The sequence below is a fragment of the Astyanax mexicanus genome, chromosome 7 (genome assembly GCF_023375975.1).
Source record: "Astyanax mexicanus isolate ESR-SI-001 chromosome 7, AstMex3_surface, whole genome shotgun sequence".
NCBI classification, from domain to species: Eukaryota; Metazoa; Chordata; class Actinopteri; order Characiformes; family Acestrorhamphidae; genus Astyanax; species Astyanax mexicanus.
In genome coordinates, this window is record NC_064414.1 from 4,042,018 (window position 1) to 4,059,600 (window position 17,583).

General features: G+C 39.4%; 1 protein-coding gene across 1 annotated transcript in view; it reads right to left on the minus strand.

Moving 5' to 3' along the window:
• Positions 1–1,011: 1,011 nt before the first annotated feature.
• Positions 1,012–17,583, minus strand: part of runx3 (RUNX family transcription factor 3) — an 88,165-nt gene continuing 71,593 nt past the window's right edge. The window contains exons 7-8 of the mRNA XM_007238564.3: positions 11,394–11,465; positions 1,012–4,728 (exon numbers count right to left, since the gene is read on the minus strand). Of these exons, the coding sequence (XP_007238626.3) occupies positions 4,214–4,728; positions 11,394–11,465 (587 nt within the window). The 3' untranslated portion in view covers positions 1,012–4,213. The remainder of the gene's footprint in view (positions 4,729–11,393; positions 11,466–17,583) is intronic.

A 17,583-nucleotide genomic window follows, 5' to 3' on the forward strand; every position in this document is an offset into this window, starting at 1 on the left:
AAATGGTCATTTTCTGTTGCAAAACGATAGCATTTTTTCTGCGTTTTTGGACAGATTAAAAATTGCAGAGCATGTTTCTAATTGTTAAACATATAAACTTTTATTTTTTTCATTTTAAGGTTATGACAAAAAGTACCAGCTCCATACTGTAGGTTTAAATGCAAAGAGATCATGGCACGAGTATTGTGTCCCATGACTTTTGCCATGTCCCATGGTCACCTACACTGAGCTGTGGGATATGTGGGATGTAGACATGTATCTATGGATAAATATACAAATAAATGCATACCTAAATAAATAAATACTAAAATAAATAAATAAATGATTATATGCATAAATATTTACATCAGTAACTATAAATAAAAAAAATATGTGCCAATTTCCACATTTCACTTTTTCTTTCTTGCTAAGTTAAAATGTATTGTTACTTTTATGACTTTTATGTTTTTGTTCAATTAACTTGACAAAAAGATTAATTCAAACTATTTCAACATTATTTTTCCAGGGTACACGTAAAAGTTGTTTTATTACTGATTAATACATATATTTATTTATTTAATTGTGGCTTAATTTTGAGGTTTTGATTTGGTCCTTCATTCAGGAAATAATAAATCATTTATTTGCTGATATTTTTTTTACTTTTTTATATTTTATATAAGGTATAAATCTAAACTAAGCACTATATATAACACACACACACACACATATATATATATATATATATATATATATATATATATATATATATATATATATATGTGTGTGTGTGTGTGTACTATATTAAGATAGAACTATATAATTTATCATCCTACATTATTAAGATATGCTACAACTCTATAAATCATACTTTATGTATACAATGAGATATAACTATAAAATATCCTATAATAGTATAATAATCTTTTGGTCTTCATGTAGATCATATCCCATAAAATATCCAGCCTCTAATTTTCTCTCACATGATTTTATTACATTAAATATAACACAAAAACAAAAAACTGCAATCGCAAGTACAAGCGAGAAACATGTCTTTTTTTTAATTAAAATGCATCAAAAATTACATTGTTTGCACACAATGAAGGAAGAGGATAGCAGAGCATGTTACAGAGTGAAAATTACAATATTATACAGTGACTGAAAAACATTACTTTGTTCTGGAAAAGGAACCACTGAGCTTTCTACTGAATACACATCTCAATGTGACAGTGAGGGTAAAGCACGTTAGATTTGAGTGTGTGTGTGTGTGTGTGTGTGCTAGTCATCATCAGGCAGCGTAGATCGGCCAGGAAAATCGCGGAAGTAAAACTTAATTCTTAATGTGATAAACGTTCAGGTTTGGTCATATATCAGAAGGGCACTGGCTGATTTTGTCCTGTAACATTGATCATGGCTCTTTTTACTGTGGTTTTGTTCAGTTGGGTTGTGCTTTCCTCTTTATTTTTATATCTTTCCACCATATTTACAATAGAAACTGACATTGATGTGAAGCTTTATAAACAAACATCTTTATTCACTTTGATTTAGATCTTGATTAAACTTTTGATTTCTATAATATTGAATGGGCATGTTCTCTTTTCCCCCATTATTTCACCCATTATGTGCACTGTAAGAGGTCTTAACAACCAAGGACCAATATGCTATCGCCACCATGCTTAACAGTTGGTTGGGTGTTATTGGGGTTTCTGACACAAATACAGCCTGTCTCATCTAGTCCCTGCAGAGAAGTATTGCCAATAGATTAGAACTATCTGAAGCAAATCATTGAAAATAAATGTATTGGCACCATGTCTAGAGAAGTATAAGGCTCTTATATTAAGCTGTGATGCTGTAAAACTGTCATTTGGAGAGTTGGGTATGAGTTGAGTGAGGTGATGATCCAACATCCATCATCTGACTTAACCAATGCACATGCAGCATAAAGCTAGTTAGCATGGCTTCCTCTTGTGTTTTTTAAAATGTTCTTCTTGTTCCAGATAAGAGGGTCTTTAGGCAGAGGATTCTTCATTGCCAATTTAGCATTGAAGCTTCTCACACACTTAGAGGCCTACAGCTCATACATCTCATACATCTCAATGGCCTCCAGCTTTCAAACGTTAATTACGTACAAATGACAAAAGAGAAAGAGACAAAGCTCCTCCACAAAGGCTTCAAAGTAGAGCGAACAAAGCGAACCTGCGCGACGTTAGCATAACTAGCGCCCTGTAGGCTAACTGCTGGACACTGAAAGAGGATCCCCATCTCACTATCCATCTTAGGCTCCATCTACGTTTCCCTTCCTGTGGCCTTCAGGTGCAGGGATCAGGTGTGAGGGGGTGTGGTGGGCCTGGGAAAGACCTGTAGGTGGTGAGATATTACATAGAGTATACCCACACACCTGTACCAGACCTGAGCCTGGAGGGATCTGACAGAGAGGGAGAGTTCTGGCCACTTTACCTCCAATGTTGGAGCATGTGCTCAGTTTTGTTATTCAAATAATGGGAGACAATGCGCTGCCAGGCATGCCCAGTTATATCGGCTACAGTTTCAGTCTATTCACTGAGGAATGAGGCGGATAATGTACACGCTTAAAGCTATCTACGCTCTTTATTGTGGAAGAAGGGATTAGAATGACACCGGAAGGCTTTCACACTTTGGCCAATAAAGGGAAAGTGGTAGTTTGTGACCTGGAGCGTTAATGAAAAAAAAAACTGTGCAGATTTTTAACATTTGGTGCCATTAGTGCTGCATCCTATTGCAGTTCAAATGGGAATAATGTGAATTAATTGCTTGGAATGTGGAATGCATCTGGTGAATATGGTGGATACCTATCATGACCCATCATGACTTTAAATCATTAAATAAAAAAAAAACCTTTTAGTGCATTGGCGCTACATTGGAAACAACAGACATTACATAAAAATCTTTCTACCATTTTCATAATTTAGGCATCATATATTACAGTAGCATGGCTTGTAACTTTATATTAAATCAATTAAGATTAACAAAGAAATGGAAGGCAAAAAACAGCAACAAAAAAAAACAAGGACAAATAGATAAACGATAAATGTTTTCGACCTGGAAACAATAAAAGAATATTTAAGTAGAATTGGCTCAAATAAATTAAAGGAAACCCAAACCTTGTTATTTAAAATTCAAAAATTCAAACAAACAATGGCTTAAAGGAACCACAGTATTTAAAAAAAAAATTAAACCAGCAAACAAATGAAACAAAAATCCCAATCAAACAAACAATATAACCCAAAAGAACATCTCAGCATGTTCACTTTGGCTGAGGATTTGTAATTGTTCGTAATTGTTGCAGAGCAGACGAAATCAAACGAAAACGAAACAAAAATGAAGCATTGATTGAGCATCTTTGGTATTTGATAGTCACTAGCTGTGGCGTCGTAATCAATGCTGTACCGTTTAAATTAGACTTAAACTTAAAGCTTGGAGGCTAAAGATGAACGTAGCTCAAATCAACAAACAAAGACATAAATAAAAGCCTTTTAATCGTAAATTGACCATGTTGACCACTGATAGTTAAAATGGTTTACTTTACTTTTTACATGCCAGTCCAGGCAGGTCTGGCAAAGTTCTGTACCAAAGGTCAGTGGCCAGGAATGGTCAAAGGAGTCTTTCTGTGACTGGACGTCCTGATGTCTAGGCAGTGAGGCAGGTGCCGTATTCGGTTGGCAGGTCGATGTCCAGGCACTCTGGTTATACGAAGCAAAAAGTAGCAGTCTGCGATTTAGGTGCGCTTGTTCAAGCAAGAGGAAGAGGATGAGGAAGTGGAAGTGGGTTGCCATTCTTCATCTGCCCTTTGCTCATGACGGCTCAGTCTTAGAGGGCAAGGCTTGGCACAGAGCGTTAGGAAATACAGTTTTAAGGTAATGTCTTTCTCTTTGGTTTAAAAAAAGATCTAGGAAAAGGAACTTGGAAGGGGGCGCCGAATTGGGCGCCAAAACCAACCATGCAACATTTTCTTTTTTTTATATATATATAATTTAATAGATTTTTGTTTTTGCTTTGTTCTGTTCATCGCATTTCCTTATCTCAGTGTCTCTACGTCTCTTCTGTATCTTTCTTTGATGTTTTATATTGTTTTATCATTCTGAGTCACTTTTTAAATGGTTTTATATGAAGATTTTCTCCTCGAGGAGGCCAAGCACTTTAGCATGTTAGCCTTTCCTTCTTTTACCCCGCCCCTCCAACACCACCCGTCCACGCTCACTCAGTAAGGCCTCCACACGGACTCGTCCATGCGGCCCGATGTGGTCATGGCAGTGGGAGAGTTGCTGTGGCTGCCGTCTGCCTCCACCCCGTCGCTCTGGCTGCCCAGGCTGGCGTTCATCAGGCTGCCGGCCCCTGAGCCGGCTGCCCCTCCCGCCGCCGTGCAGGAAGTGAGCATGCGAGTGGGCGAGCGCTCACCTCCCGAGCTGCTGCTGGCCGACACCATGGAGAACTGGTAGGAGCCTGAGCCGGTGCCATAGTACAGGTGGTAGGGGGAGGAGTTGGTCTGGAAGTGGGAGCTTTGGTTCTGGTTGCCGGGATACGGTGGAGGCAGGTAGGTGTGGTAGCGGGTGGAGGCCGACATGCCGGTAACACTCAAACCGCCGATGCCCGTGCCGGACGGGTTGGCCGAGTACGTGAAGGGCCCCGGGTAGTGCATGTGGGGGTCAGAGAAGCGTGGAGCGGTCAGCGGCGAAAGCGACGGAAAGGTGGGTCTCTGCTGGAACAGGTCAGTACCTGCAGAAAAACAGGAAAAACATGATTTGTGGTTAATCAGATGATCCTAATTAAAAACACATGAATTCTATACACATATTACTGTGTAATTACTAATGAATAGATAAAATAATAAATAGATAAAGTTAAAAAGGAGTGTGGATAGAGGGGGTGCTGACAGGATTGAGATTACCAAGGATTTAAATCTAAAATACCAAAATATAAAAAAAAGTTGCAAAAACAACACATCCACTGAATCCATTATCTTTGTAATAGATAATACAGATTTCACCAGCTTTGTGATGTCATAGCCATAAAGCTGTAAACACAGCCTGTATTTAATTCATCACAACTTTCATATCATAATAATCAAACAAAAAAAAAAAACAAACAAACAGAAACGTACCCAGCCTGTATTTAAAACCATATTGATTTTACCACCATTTTTATTATGCTGCAATCATTTAACTAAAATAACAGCTCATACTGATTTCCCCATCACATTTGTTAATGGTGATGTCACAACTGTTCAACTGAAAACACACACTTTTTTGGAATTCACCACATTTGTGATGTCAGAGTCATGGGGAATAAAAACCATAAAAGCCATATTGAATTCATTCATCATCTTTAGAACAAGACAAGACAATGACAATCACCATATTAGTGTTGGAAATCACACTGTTGACATCACAATAATCACCGCAATCACTTATATAATAACAAAACCTGAATTTACAAAAAGAGCTTGAATTGCATTAAAGACAATTCGTATGGAATTTAACACATTTGTGATGTCAAAGTCATGAAGCTACATGTATGTAATTCACCACAATTGTGATGTAACAATTGTGAATCTAAGAGATCCCAGCACATACTGAATTCACTACATGTGGGAAGTCTGCTTTGGATTTTATGTCCTGATTCCGTGTCTGCTGCAGGTAGAGCTGAGCAGGAAAGCTAAGATCAGGCATGATGTTAAAATCCAGTGCACCTGTATATACTCAACACACACACACACACACACACACACACACACATATGCTCTAGCCTGTCTGCCCCCGTTTATTTACAGTACTTGTTTGCAGCGAGTGCCCGTACTGCAGCAGTGGATGCTGGGATAGCACAGCAACTTCTTACTAGAGAGCAGGCTTTGGCATGCCAGCACCCTGAGGGGGGAAGGATGGCGGGCTTTGCGTGCCACCGCCTCATTGAAATGCCCCCCCTCCTCCTGCACCCCCTCCCCCTTACATCTGGGGCGCCGGGTCGGTTCGTAGGCGAGGAGAAACGCAGAGAGAAAATCGAGACGGTTCTTTACAATTTAAACACTTTTCCCTTTTCCCCCTCCAAACATGTTTAGCTGCAGCAGACGAGGAGGGCTGGGCGAGCGAGGCTGAAGGCCCCTCTGTCTCTCCTCAGACAGCGCTGTGCGGAAAGGGGCCCGTATCTGGTTCCAGGCGGCACTCGGCTGCGGTTAATTCCTAGTGGACCCTGACCGACCTTCTACTCCCTTCCCGTTCTTGTTTTTTATCTCGCCTCGCTCTACCTGTGTCTCAATCAAGCGCTAACCACCTTTAGCCTCAGTGCTCATACCATCACATACACACACAGGACTAATAATTCAACACAAAACCTACATTTCAACAGGTAAACCAGTGATGTTTGGCTATTAATAATATGTTATACATACATTGAAGTTATCATATTTGTGATGTCACAATCATTAAGGGTGCAAAAACAACTGATATCAAATTCATTCAATTTATTCCTTATGAGGTCCCAGTCATCAAATACCAAAATCAACTCATTTTAATTTCAGTTTCATTGCCATCTAGAAGCTGTAAAGCAACAAGTGTCATCAACACTATGATATCACAATTATAATGCTGTAAAAGCAACAAATTTTGAATTCAGTTAATTTTCATTTAATTCCTTATTTATAAGGTCCCAATCATCAAATACCAACACCAACTCATTTTAAATTCAGTTGTTTCACCACCAGGAAGCTGTAAAATCCAAACCAGTGTCAACCAGTATCATCAACACTATAATATCACAATTATTTTGTGATTTTGCAAAAGCAACACAACACATTTTGAATTCAGTTCATTCGCGATTTCACAATCACGATGTACCAAAAACAATCAGTATCAAATTCACACAATCACAATGCTGCAAAAACAACCTGTTTGAATTTATCAAGCTACACAATCATTATTAACATAATAAAACATCCCTCAACTCAACAGATCCTATCCTAACAGATCCTATTATGGGATGCACTGTACCACACACTGACATTGGATGATTACTGAAGGTCTGTCATCTGCCATGAGTTCCAGACCATTAAGATACCAAAAACAATACTACTAATGTAACTGTACTGCAATGAATGAAGACACTGGTTATATATATCTCTCTTTCTCTCTGTCTGTCTCTCTGTCTCTCTCTCTCTCTCTCCAGTGCTAGGCAGTAGAAGGGCCTCTTTTCTCACTGCTGTAGATTAATGAAAGAAAGCTGAAATTCGCCGACTACTACAACAACTGGACTCCACCACAACACCTCAGCCAAGGAGGTGTCATAACACAGCCTGGCAAACTGCCAGAACACACAGAAAACAGTCTGTTCAAACACACACACACACACACACACACACACACACTAGCCTCCTCTAGAGGCCTGATGGGGTCCTGCAGTTTGAAGGAGGCATCTAGAGCAACACTTGTCAGAGAGATTCACCCAGTTCTATCTGGAGTCTTTATCTGTGACCACAACTGCAAAGTAGCACATTCAAAATAGTACTGAATGTGGGATAATGATTTTTAAGGGCATTTCTTCAGTTGTATATTGCATTAGTTAAATTATATATACTGTGTAAATATATACTGTATATTGTATTAGTTAAATTATATATACTGTATAAATATATACTGTAAATTGTCGCTATCCAATAAAAAAAACAAGTATCTCAATTTTTGTTAGATTTTAGTTTACTACAAAATTTGAACACACAAACTGTGTCCAAATTTCTTGATGAGTGGATCAATAAAAAAATCTGAAATAAAGTTCTATTAAAAGTAAAAAAAAAAAAGTTTTATCTCCACACTGTAAAGTTGCTGTTTTGGAAGAATGTGTTTTTATTGGACAGCGATGATATACTCATGCTTGATATTGTGTATAAAAGTGTGTGTGTGTGTGCGTGTGTGTGTGTGTGTGAGAGAGAGAGGCAGAGCAGCTCGGTAGCAGGGTCCCACCCCACACATGATCTCCATTACTCTTTACTAAAATGTGTCGACTCAGAAAAAGAGAAAAAGGGAAGAAAAAAGAGCAGAAAAAAACAGATAGACGGAAAAACGGAAAGCAGGATAAAGTCCAGAGTCTGTCTGGCATAGACACACACTCTTTCTCTCTCTCTCTCTCTCTCTCTCTCTCTCTCTCTCTCTTTATCCCTCTCTCTCTCGATCTTCCTCATGCTTGTTGAAATACCTCTCTTCAGGTTTTTATAGAGTAATGTTGTTACTCTCTGTTACACAATTCTGTGGTGTGAGCGAGTAAGAGTTTGTGTGTGTGTGAGAGTGTGTGTCTGTGTGTGTCTGTGTGTGTATGTGTGTGTGTGAGAGAGGGTGTGTATCGTGCGCGCCCCACCACAGGGAGCTGTTTTATTCCCTGAGTTCCACTAGGCCACAGTGAAGCGTGTAACCCAGCTCGGCTCAGAGGTTTGGCTCATTTGCCTGCAGCGTGCCCGCCGTGCGCGTATGTGTTGGTGCCCATTTGCTGGTGAGGATGCAAATCCTGGCGCTCACCTGTGAAAATGTTTGTTTGCAAGATGGGAATGCAAACCATGATGGATTGCACCTGTGGGCCCACTAAAGATATAAAAAAAAACACAATACAGACTGGTAGAGAGGAGCGGCATCGTGGGTGCGGGCACACGCCCGAGAGAGAGAGAGAGGAAACCTAATATAATCAGTTCCTTATTTTACCCACTATAAGACCACTCTTACCAGCTACTTAAAACTGCACAATTCACAAATGCAGCCACTGTAGAAAAGTACGGGCCTATAGAAGCCTTGAGCTGTAGAGCCATGGAACTGTTCTCTGAAATGTTCTCTGGAAGCTCAGTCCAGTACCGTATTTTTTGGACTATAAGGTGCATCTAAAATTCCTTAATTTTCCCAAAAATCAACAGTGCACCTTATAATCCAGTGCTCCTTATGTATGAACTCTTCCAGTCAGGTATTAAGAGGCACTAAAGCCACTCAAATGAGATATAGTGTTATAAGTATAATTTTTCTGTGAAGTTTCTCCTCCAGCACTAAGGCTGGGTGCAGCAGCATTAGCATTAGCCGCTAACCTCAGCACTAGCTCTTTCGCCATTCAGAGGTATATTAGAGTATATTGGATTGTAGTCGGCATGTTTTTTCATGTTAAAACAAGCTACATAGAACGAAATCGCTAGCGCTATCGTTTGGCATTTATGTTGCTTAGACAAAATATAGGAAATCTAAGCTTACTGTAAATAAACTGAAGCATTTTCAGGAGATAAATTAGGAGATAAATCTGTGTAGATTAAAAAGCAGCACTTATTTCACTTTGAAAGAAAATGTTTTTTTAGTTACAGTTTAGTTTAGTTTACTTAGGCGCTTTTCCCAGCTTCCCCATATATGCACCTTATATTCCAGTGGCCTTATAGTCTGGAAAATACTGTATTTTTGGGATGATTTGGTAAGGTGGTGATCATTCAATATCCTGGCCCCATGAATGCTCTTGTCACTGAATGCAATACATTTTGGAAGAAAAAATGTTGTTGAGTTTACTTGGGTTTAACAGGTGGTTGCTAGGGTGTTGCTATGCAATTGCTATGGTTTATAGCTAGCTGCTATGACTACGGGTGGCTGCTATGGTGTGTGTTTCATGGTGTGGCTAGGATTGATGCAAAAGCATTTTTTTAGGTGATCGCTTATTGTCTAAGGGTTGTCATATATTGTACTATACAGACATACAAACACACATATACGTGCAAAACTAAATATATACAAAATATATGTGTACATGTACTGCATAATGCATATGTACTGTCATCTATGTGTATGTTGGGAGTATTCTCAGCTGTTGAAGTCTCAATTACACGAGCTACAGATGGAGCGAGGCAAATGACTGAACGTACACCTCGGCTGTTTACTCTGGCACCTCAGCGTACGCGACAACACATCATGTCGGATGCAAATGAGGTCATTTTGGAAGCAGGAGTGACTGAACCGACCCCCGTAAAGCCTGGCTAATCACTGTCAGACTGGCGGAGGAGGTGTGAGGTGGAGAGAGGTGGATAGCTAATTACTTTCTTGTGCTAAAAAAGGAGAGTTTACACAGATATTCTAGGAAATAGATTGGGAAAAGTATGGAATTTGATTGATATTGCATCATGCTGGTACACTGGAACTCAGTTACCAGGAGGAAAATTGAGTTGAGGGACTTTTTGTGCAGACGTTTCTGACATACTGTCATATCTATCTATTAATCTATCTATCTACCTCCTAAACCTACTGTCTAATATTGTGTCTAAGCTTGTTCTCTATCAGACATCCAACTGATGCTACAGTAGATCCTACAGCTCTATACATTATGAGGTGGGAAATCCTTGGGCATCCATGTGCCACCCTAAACCCTGCTATTGGTTCACCAGTTGCTCCTTTTTTGAAGAAATTTTGGTAAGTATTGACCACTGCAAACTACGAACAACCCACAAGACATGCCTGATATTTTGGAGAGTTTCAGATCCAGTCATCTAGCGATGACATCCTCATACTTGTCAATGTGGTTCAGATTCCTCTGCTTGCTCATTTTTTCCGGCTTCAGTACGTCAACTTCTAGAAGTGACTGTTCACTCGCTGCCTAAAGTGTAGATCCCACGCCCCCTGAGAGACGCCAGTAGAACCAGATAATGAATGTTCTTTACTCTATGTAGTCTGTTAGATGTTTTAATGTTATGGCTGATCAGTGGGTATACACTGTCTGACCAACTGCTATGCCAGTCTCTCTCTTTCTCTCTCTTCCTCTCTCTCTCTCTCTCTCTCTCTCTCACACACACACACACACACGCACACACACACAGTGTACACGTGTTCCAGGCAGTAATTAAAGCAGCCTATTTGTACCTTCCCTAAAGCGTTACACTGTGATTGGACCCTTAATGTTATGATTCACCCTCATAATGAAGCACACACACATCGAACACACACACACAAGCATACACACACAACACACACAACACACACTCTAAAGCTGTGGGCCATCTGAGGACAGCAGCATGGTTGTGGTTTACTCTGCTGTTTTTCCCAAAGCGCATGTGGTGAGTGTTCCCACATTGCAGAACTCATCTCACCAGAGCTTTAACACACACTCTCAGTGCACGGGATGTGGAATCGTAAATAGGCTATATATAGCAACAACATATATGAAAATATCCTGTACTGTAAAACCCGTATCTCATAAAAAGTCATTTTACAGGGGATGGAAAGACCTTCTAAATCATCACTGGATCATTGAGTCATTTTGGAACATTTCTACTGGTCCATTCATTATGAACTTACATGATCTAATGATTTGTGTGTGTGTTTGTATGTAAGAGAAATAGTGTGTGTGAGTGTGTATAAGTGTTTAAGTGTGTGTGTAATAAAGTGTCTTACTCGGCCAGCGGATGTCGTCTTCCACTTTGCAGGTTTTCAGTGGAGTTGGTTCGAGCTGGTCTGGCCACAGCCCTATAAAACACAAAGGGCAATTTTGTGTTGGTAAAGGTTTAAAAATATCAGTCCATCTATCTATCCATCTATCCATCCCATCATTCATTTGTTCATTCATTCATTATTAGAAGAGTCTGGGTATTTTTTTTAAATATAGGCAAAAAAGTACAATCAATCCATACAATCAATATTCCATTCATCCATCCTATCATCCATGCATACAATCAATCAATCAATCAATCAATCAATCAATCAATCAATCAAGCCTCCATTTATCCATCCCATCATCCATCCATCCATACAATCAAACAATCCTCCATTCATGCATTCCATCATCCTTCCATACAAGTAAACAATCCTCTATTCATCCATCCCATCATCCATCTGTACATTCAATCAATCTATCAATTCTCCATTCATTCACTCCATCATCCATCCATACAATCAAACAATCCTCCATTCATCCATCCCATCATCCATCCATACAATCAATCAATCAATCCTACATTCATCCATCCATATGTCCATACATAGTCTAATTTATCCATCCATTACATAGTTCATCATCCATTCATTCTTTCATATATCATCCAACCAGTCAACCATTCAATCAACCAGCCATTCTTTCATTCCATCATCCATCTATATCATATTTATATCTCTTTAAATAGGTTATCTGATCTAGAAGCAGATTAAACCAGTAAAACAAGTTAACTGTAGACCAGTAATCTGAGATACTTTATGCTTATTGGTCGATCTGTTGCGACCCAAAACAGGGGATATCTTACAGAGGAGCAAGTGCTCATACAGTTAAATCATCCTACATTAACATACACACACACATATATATATTTACAAAGCATCAGTTGTCCGAAATGTTGCTTTCATAATATATTGATGTAAATTCACCTCAGAAAGTTTCATAAAAGCAACAGTGAATGAAACAGGGTTGTGTAATTTGTGTAATAACATGCTTATGAATGTGTTATGCAGCCTTATGACTGCTGCTGGATGTGCCTGCAATACTTAAACAATTCCTTATTGTAAAGCGTAGTGAAAGACTGCGTAGAAGCAAAAGCATTAAGTGCCATAAAATGATAATAACCAGTTTCTTCTTCACGTCAGTCAGTAAATACTCGTATTATAATGCGTATTATGCCCCTAATGGAGGCATGTGCACCAGCTGCCGGCTCTATCAGTTGGCATCTCTATTAAGTGGCACAGATCTCCAGTGGGCAGAACAGCGGTAGAGTAACTTGGATATAATGGATTTTAATGACCCAGTGATTTTAATGCCTTTCTGCTCACTCAGCACTTCCAGGTATGTGAGTAAGTGTAGGTGTGCGTGTGTGTATGAGTGTGTGTGTGTTCTAAGGCATGACTGCGACAGTGTGAATTTGTTTGCACTTGCTTTGTTGGCAGCGCCAAACTCATCATGAGACTGTGTTATTGTTTTAATCAGCCAAAGGTGGAGAAACGCAAACATTCCACAGTCTGTCCCTTAGCGGTATCGCATAACACACACACACACACACACACAGGCACACACACACACCCACACACACACACGCAGTCTGGTAACGTGTGAAAAGGAATGTCGAACAGGTCTGTAGTACATATACGTGGTTTAGCATCAGGCTGTTGGCTGTAATATCTCTGAAATATTCACACTCTGATGAGTAAGTAGTAAAATATCTGTCTGCTGTGGAATCAAATTGGAGGTTCGTGCTTATTTAGATATGTGCGTGTGTGTGTGTGTGTGTGTGTGTGTGTGAGTGTGTCTGTGTGTGTGAATGCGTGCCTTTGAAATGAGTGTGCTAATAGGTTTGTGAGGGGCAGGGCCGGATCTGGACTTTTAGGGGGCCTAAGGGGGTCCCTTAATCTGCCTTGGGCCTCTATAGACCTGGTCCAGAAACAAAAAATAAAATAAATAAAATCACATATATTTTAATATCGTAAAATATTTCCATGAGTTTATATAAATGGAATGGGATAAAAATAAATGAAGAGCGACCAATTCAACACTTTAACAAAATAGAAAAGTCATGGGAAAACATTAAAACGAGGTGTTTGTAAGTGCTGCCACTATGATCAGGAGATCGCTGGTTCGAATCCTGTCCATGTAGCTTGCCATCAACTACTGGAAACCAGAGAAGAACACAATTGGTCTTGATCTCTCTCTGGGTGGGTATAGTAGATGGCACTCTTTCCCCTCATCACTCCAAAGGGTGATGTCGATCAGCACAAGGCAGCGTCTGTGAGCTGATGTATCAGAACCGAGTCGCTGCGCTTTCCTCCGAGCGTTAGCGCTGTGATGCAACTCCGCAATGCTGCATCAGCAGCAGCTCAAAAAGAGGCGCAGTCTGACTTCACATGTATCGGAGGAGGCATGTGCTAGTCTTTACGCTCCTGCTGTTGGGGCATCACTAGTGATAGGGAGAGTGTGAATTAAGAAGAAAATGAGATAAAAATTTGAAAAAAGAAATTTTAAATAAAAAATGGGTTGTTTGAATTAATAAATTATTTTATGTGTGAATGTAATGATAATACAATTAAATAAGTAAGTATTACAGAAAACTGCACAATTAAACACTATATCTAGTACCCTGTTAGACTTCTTCTGGGTCCAACATGAGACACAATAAGAAATTTCAGCCATACAGGTTCCATAAGACATCCTGCAGCATGTTTACCCATAGATGTTACAGCTGGTCCTGTAGACCCTGCACACTCTTAGGTTGCCAAAGTAGGCGTCTCAGCTGGTCCAATAAATGCTGGATTGGTGATAAATCTGGTGACCAAGCTGGCCAAAGAAAGAAAAAGCTTCATTGTGTGTGTGGTTGAGAATTATCCTGCTGAAAATGGCAGGAGACACATGGCTACACAATATCCTTCACATATCACTGAGCTGTTAGTGTCCCTCGTATGACTACTAGGGCTAACCGACTTTCGAATGTAATGGCTCCCCAGATCATCACACCAGCAGTCGGGGAAGTGTGTCACTCCACAGCTAAGGCAGGATTGAAGCTCTCACCATGAGATATCCATATTAAAACCTGGCAGTCATCGGATCCCAAATAGAAGAAGATACAGGAAGATACAATTCCAGTCCATAGCAGCCTGGGTTTTTCAGTCATCACATCAACTGCCAATGTCTTTTTTGTCTTTGTGTGTTTGTGGATGCTTCGTAGAGACATGTGTAGCACTGATCTCTCACCAAGAGGTACACTCACTAACCAATAGTACTCTCTGAGAGACATAGAGGATCCACATGGAGACATTATCATCAGTTGTAAACTGGTTTAAGGTCAGGTGTTCTTGCTATATCTTTACATCTTGAATAGTATCTTGAGTCAGCATTATAGCAGGTTTTTTTTCTCTCTCTCTCTCTCTCTCTCTCTTTCTCTCTCTCTCACACACACACACACACATACACATACAATGCTGTGGGAGAATCAGCAGCCCTCACTGACAATGTTTAGACAATGTTTGAGAACTGTGTGTGTGTGTGTGTGTGTGTGTGTGTGTGTATATTCGTGTATGTGTGTGCACACCTTGTCCATCATGTTGCTGCTGAGTAGCTAAATAAAACACTGGGTATCCACGCAAGTGTGTGCGTATGTAAGTGTGTGTAAGTGTGTGTGTGAGAGAGTGTGTGCGTATAGTTCACACTCACTGGTCACGCCACACTGAACTGCCAATTTGACATGCAAATAAAGCCTGTTTGCTCTTGGTCTGAGATGGGTTAGTAGTTACAAGCCAACCATCACGTACCACTGACACTGCGGGAAACCATCACACTCACACACACACACACAAACACACACACACACTTTTCGCACTGTAAGGCGCACATAAATCCACATTATATTTTAATTTGTATGAATTCTACCAGTCAGGTATTAAGAAGCAGTAAAGCCATTCTGCTGAAGTACAGCATTATACAGGAGTTTTCAGTCAAGTTTCTCCAGCACCAAGGCTGGAGCAGTATTAGCATTAGCTACTAACTGCAGCGCTAGCTCTTTCGCCATTCAGACGTGAGTATATCCGACTGTAGTCTGTAGAGAATTGTAAGCACCCTGGCTTACCGGAACACTCAGGGTTCCTCAGCGCTATTAGGTGGCATTTTACTAGCGCTAAGTGCTGCTAAGCTACTAATGTAAAATTATATTGGAAATCTAAGCTTACTGTAAAAAACAGGAGTGCTTTACTCACCCAAATAAACAGTTTTCAGGAGAGAAATCTGTGTAGATTAACAACATGGCGACACCCTTGTTCCTTACTATTGTCACATAAAAAATACATAATCCAGTGCGCCTTATGTATAAAATATACCAGAAATAATAATTGTTTATTGATAGTGGGCCTTATAATACATAAAAAATGACAATCAACTTTAATTGATTTAATTGAGAGAGCCCTATTCACAATGCAGTGTTTTTGTCCTTGTATACAGCTTTAGATTACATGGTTAAAATGTATTAAACTATAAACCAAATAGAGATGTGCCAAAAAACCATCTAATTATGTAATGGATCAGTCTCCATAAACTCTATAAACTGTTTTTAATTGATTGGTTACATTTGCTACCTTGGGATAGCCCTATTTACAATATGGTGTTATGCTTATAAACAGAAACAGAAATATAGATAAAAAAAATGTCTGATAATGTAAGTCAACAGACTCAAACATTTTTTAAACGGTTAATCAAATCTAAATGATTAATCAGGACAGCCCTACCCTTGCACTAGGGTATTTTATTTCTAGATTGATACATAAAAAGGACTAATTTGTTTTAAAAATAAATATTGTGTTTTTTCTGTATAATACAGTTGTAAATTACATGGTTTTGATATATAAAGACAGAAATTGGACAGTAGGTAAACAATCTGATGAACACACTCAGTCCAGTGCAGTGATATTTCTCTCTCTCTCTCTTTTCCCGGTTTTCTCTCCACAATGGTAAATTCTTGCGTATAAAGGCCTTATTCAGAGCGCGGGCCGCAGCTGCTGCCATTGCTGTAAGAAAATAAACATTTCCTTCAAATATTTTGATTGGCTGACGGACAACGTCAATAGCAGCCGAGCAGATTAGTGCAGTTATTAAAGGCTGCCGCTGCACGTGCTGCCGCATGCATTCGCTGTGTACTTACTTACTGGTGTGTTAAAGTGCCATTAAGTGTGCCATGTGGTGTGTGTGTGTGTGTGTGTGTGCCCTGAGCACAAGTGGGTGAAAGTATGTGAAAATATGCATGTGTTTGTGTGTGTGAGTGTGTGTGAGTGTGTGTGTGTTTGTGCGCCTTTACCAGAAGAACTTTCTGGACGCGTTGGATGTGTTTTAGGTATTATGCTTTGTTTTTTTTTTCTAGCTTTACGCTAAAAAAGATAAAGGAAATGTAACAAATAAATAACGGAAGCGTACACCCACAAATTAACACTGACTAAATCATCACAGTTACGTTACAAAAACTGTTGAGTTCCTGTTTAGTTGTCTCACATGGACTCTTGTGTGGTTTCTAACACTCTATGACATACTACTGTCTAAAAATGTAGACTACAGTTCAGCCCAAACTTGCGCACTATATGTCTCACAATAGCAGCTTCAGTGCTTCAGTGGAAACATAACTCAGTACTGATATCTGTTCGATGTTTGATTGTGTACCAGAAGAAAAATATTACTGAAATACTGAAATCCGTTGGGAAAACTTGGAAACGTCCACACCTGTACACTGTAAGCCTGGATTAGATGAATTTACTAAAATGATTTATATATATGAGTTAAGTCGACTAAAAACTTTTAGTTATTAAGACTTAATTGTATGAGTTAATTTCATTGATTCTTCTTTTTTGCTATATCAATTGCTTTGCATAATACCTCAACTTTGAATGTTACAGTCGGGTGAATAAAATAGATTTTTATATTAGTCTCCCCTTAGATTTCACTTAAGTAAAATTCAGATTTGAAGAAAGTGCTAAAGAGTGAACAGTATAGAGCACACAGCCTAAACAGAGTTACTACAGCAGCTCAGAAAATGATGATGCTTGTTCATACAGCCTACAACATAAAGACCAGGCAATTAATCATAATATATGATCTACAGGTTCATATAAGGTAGTTTTGGGCGAGAATCACTAC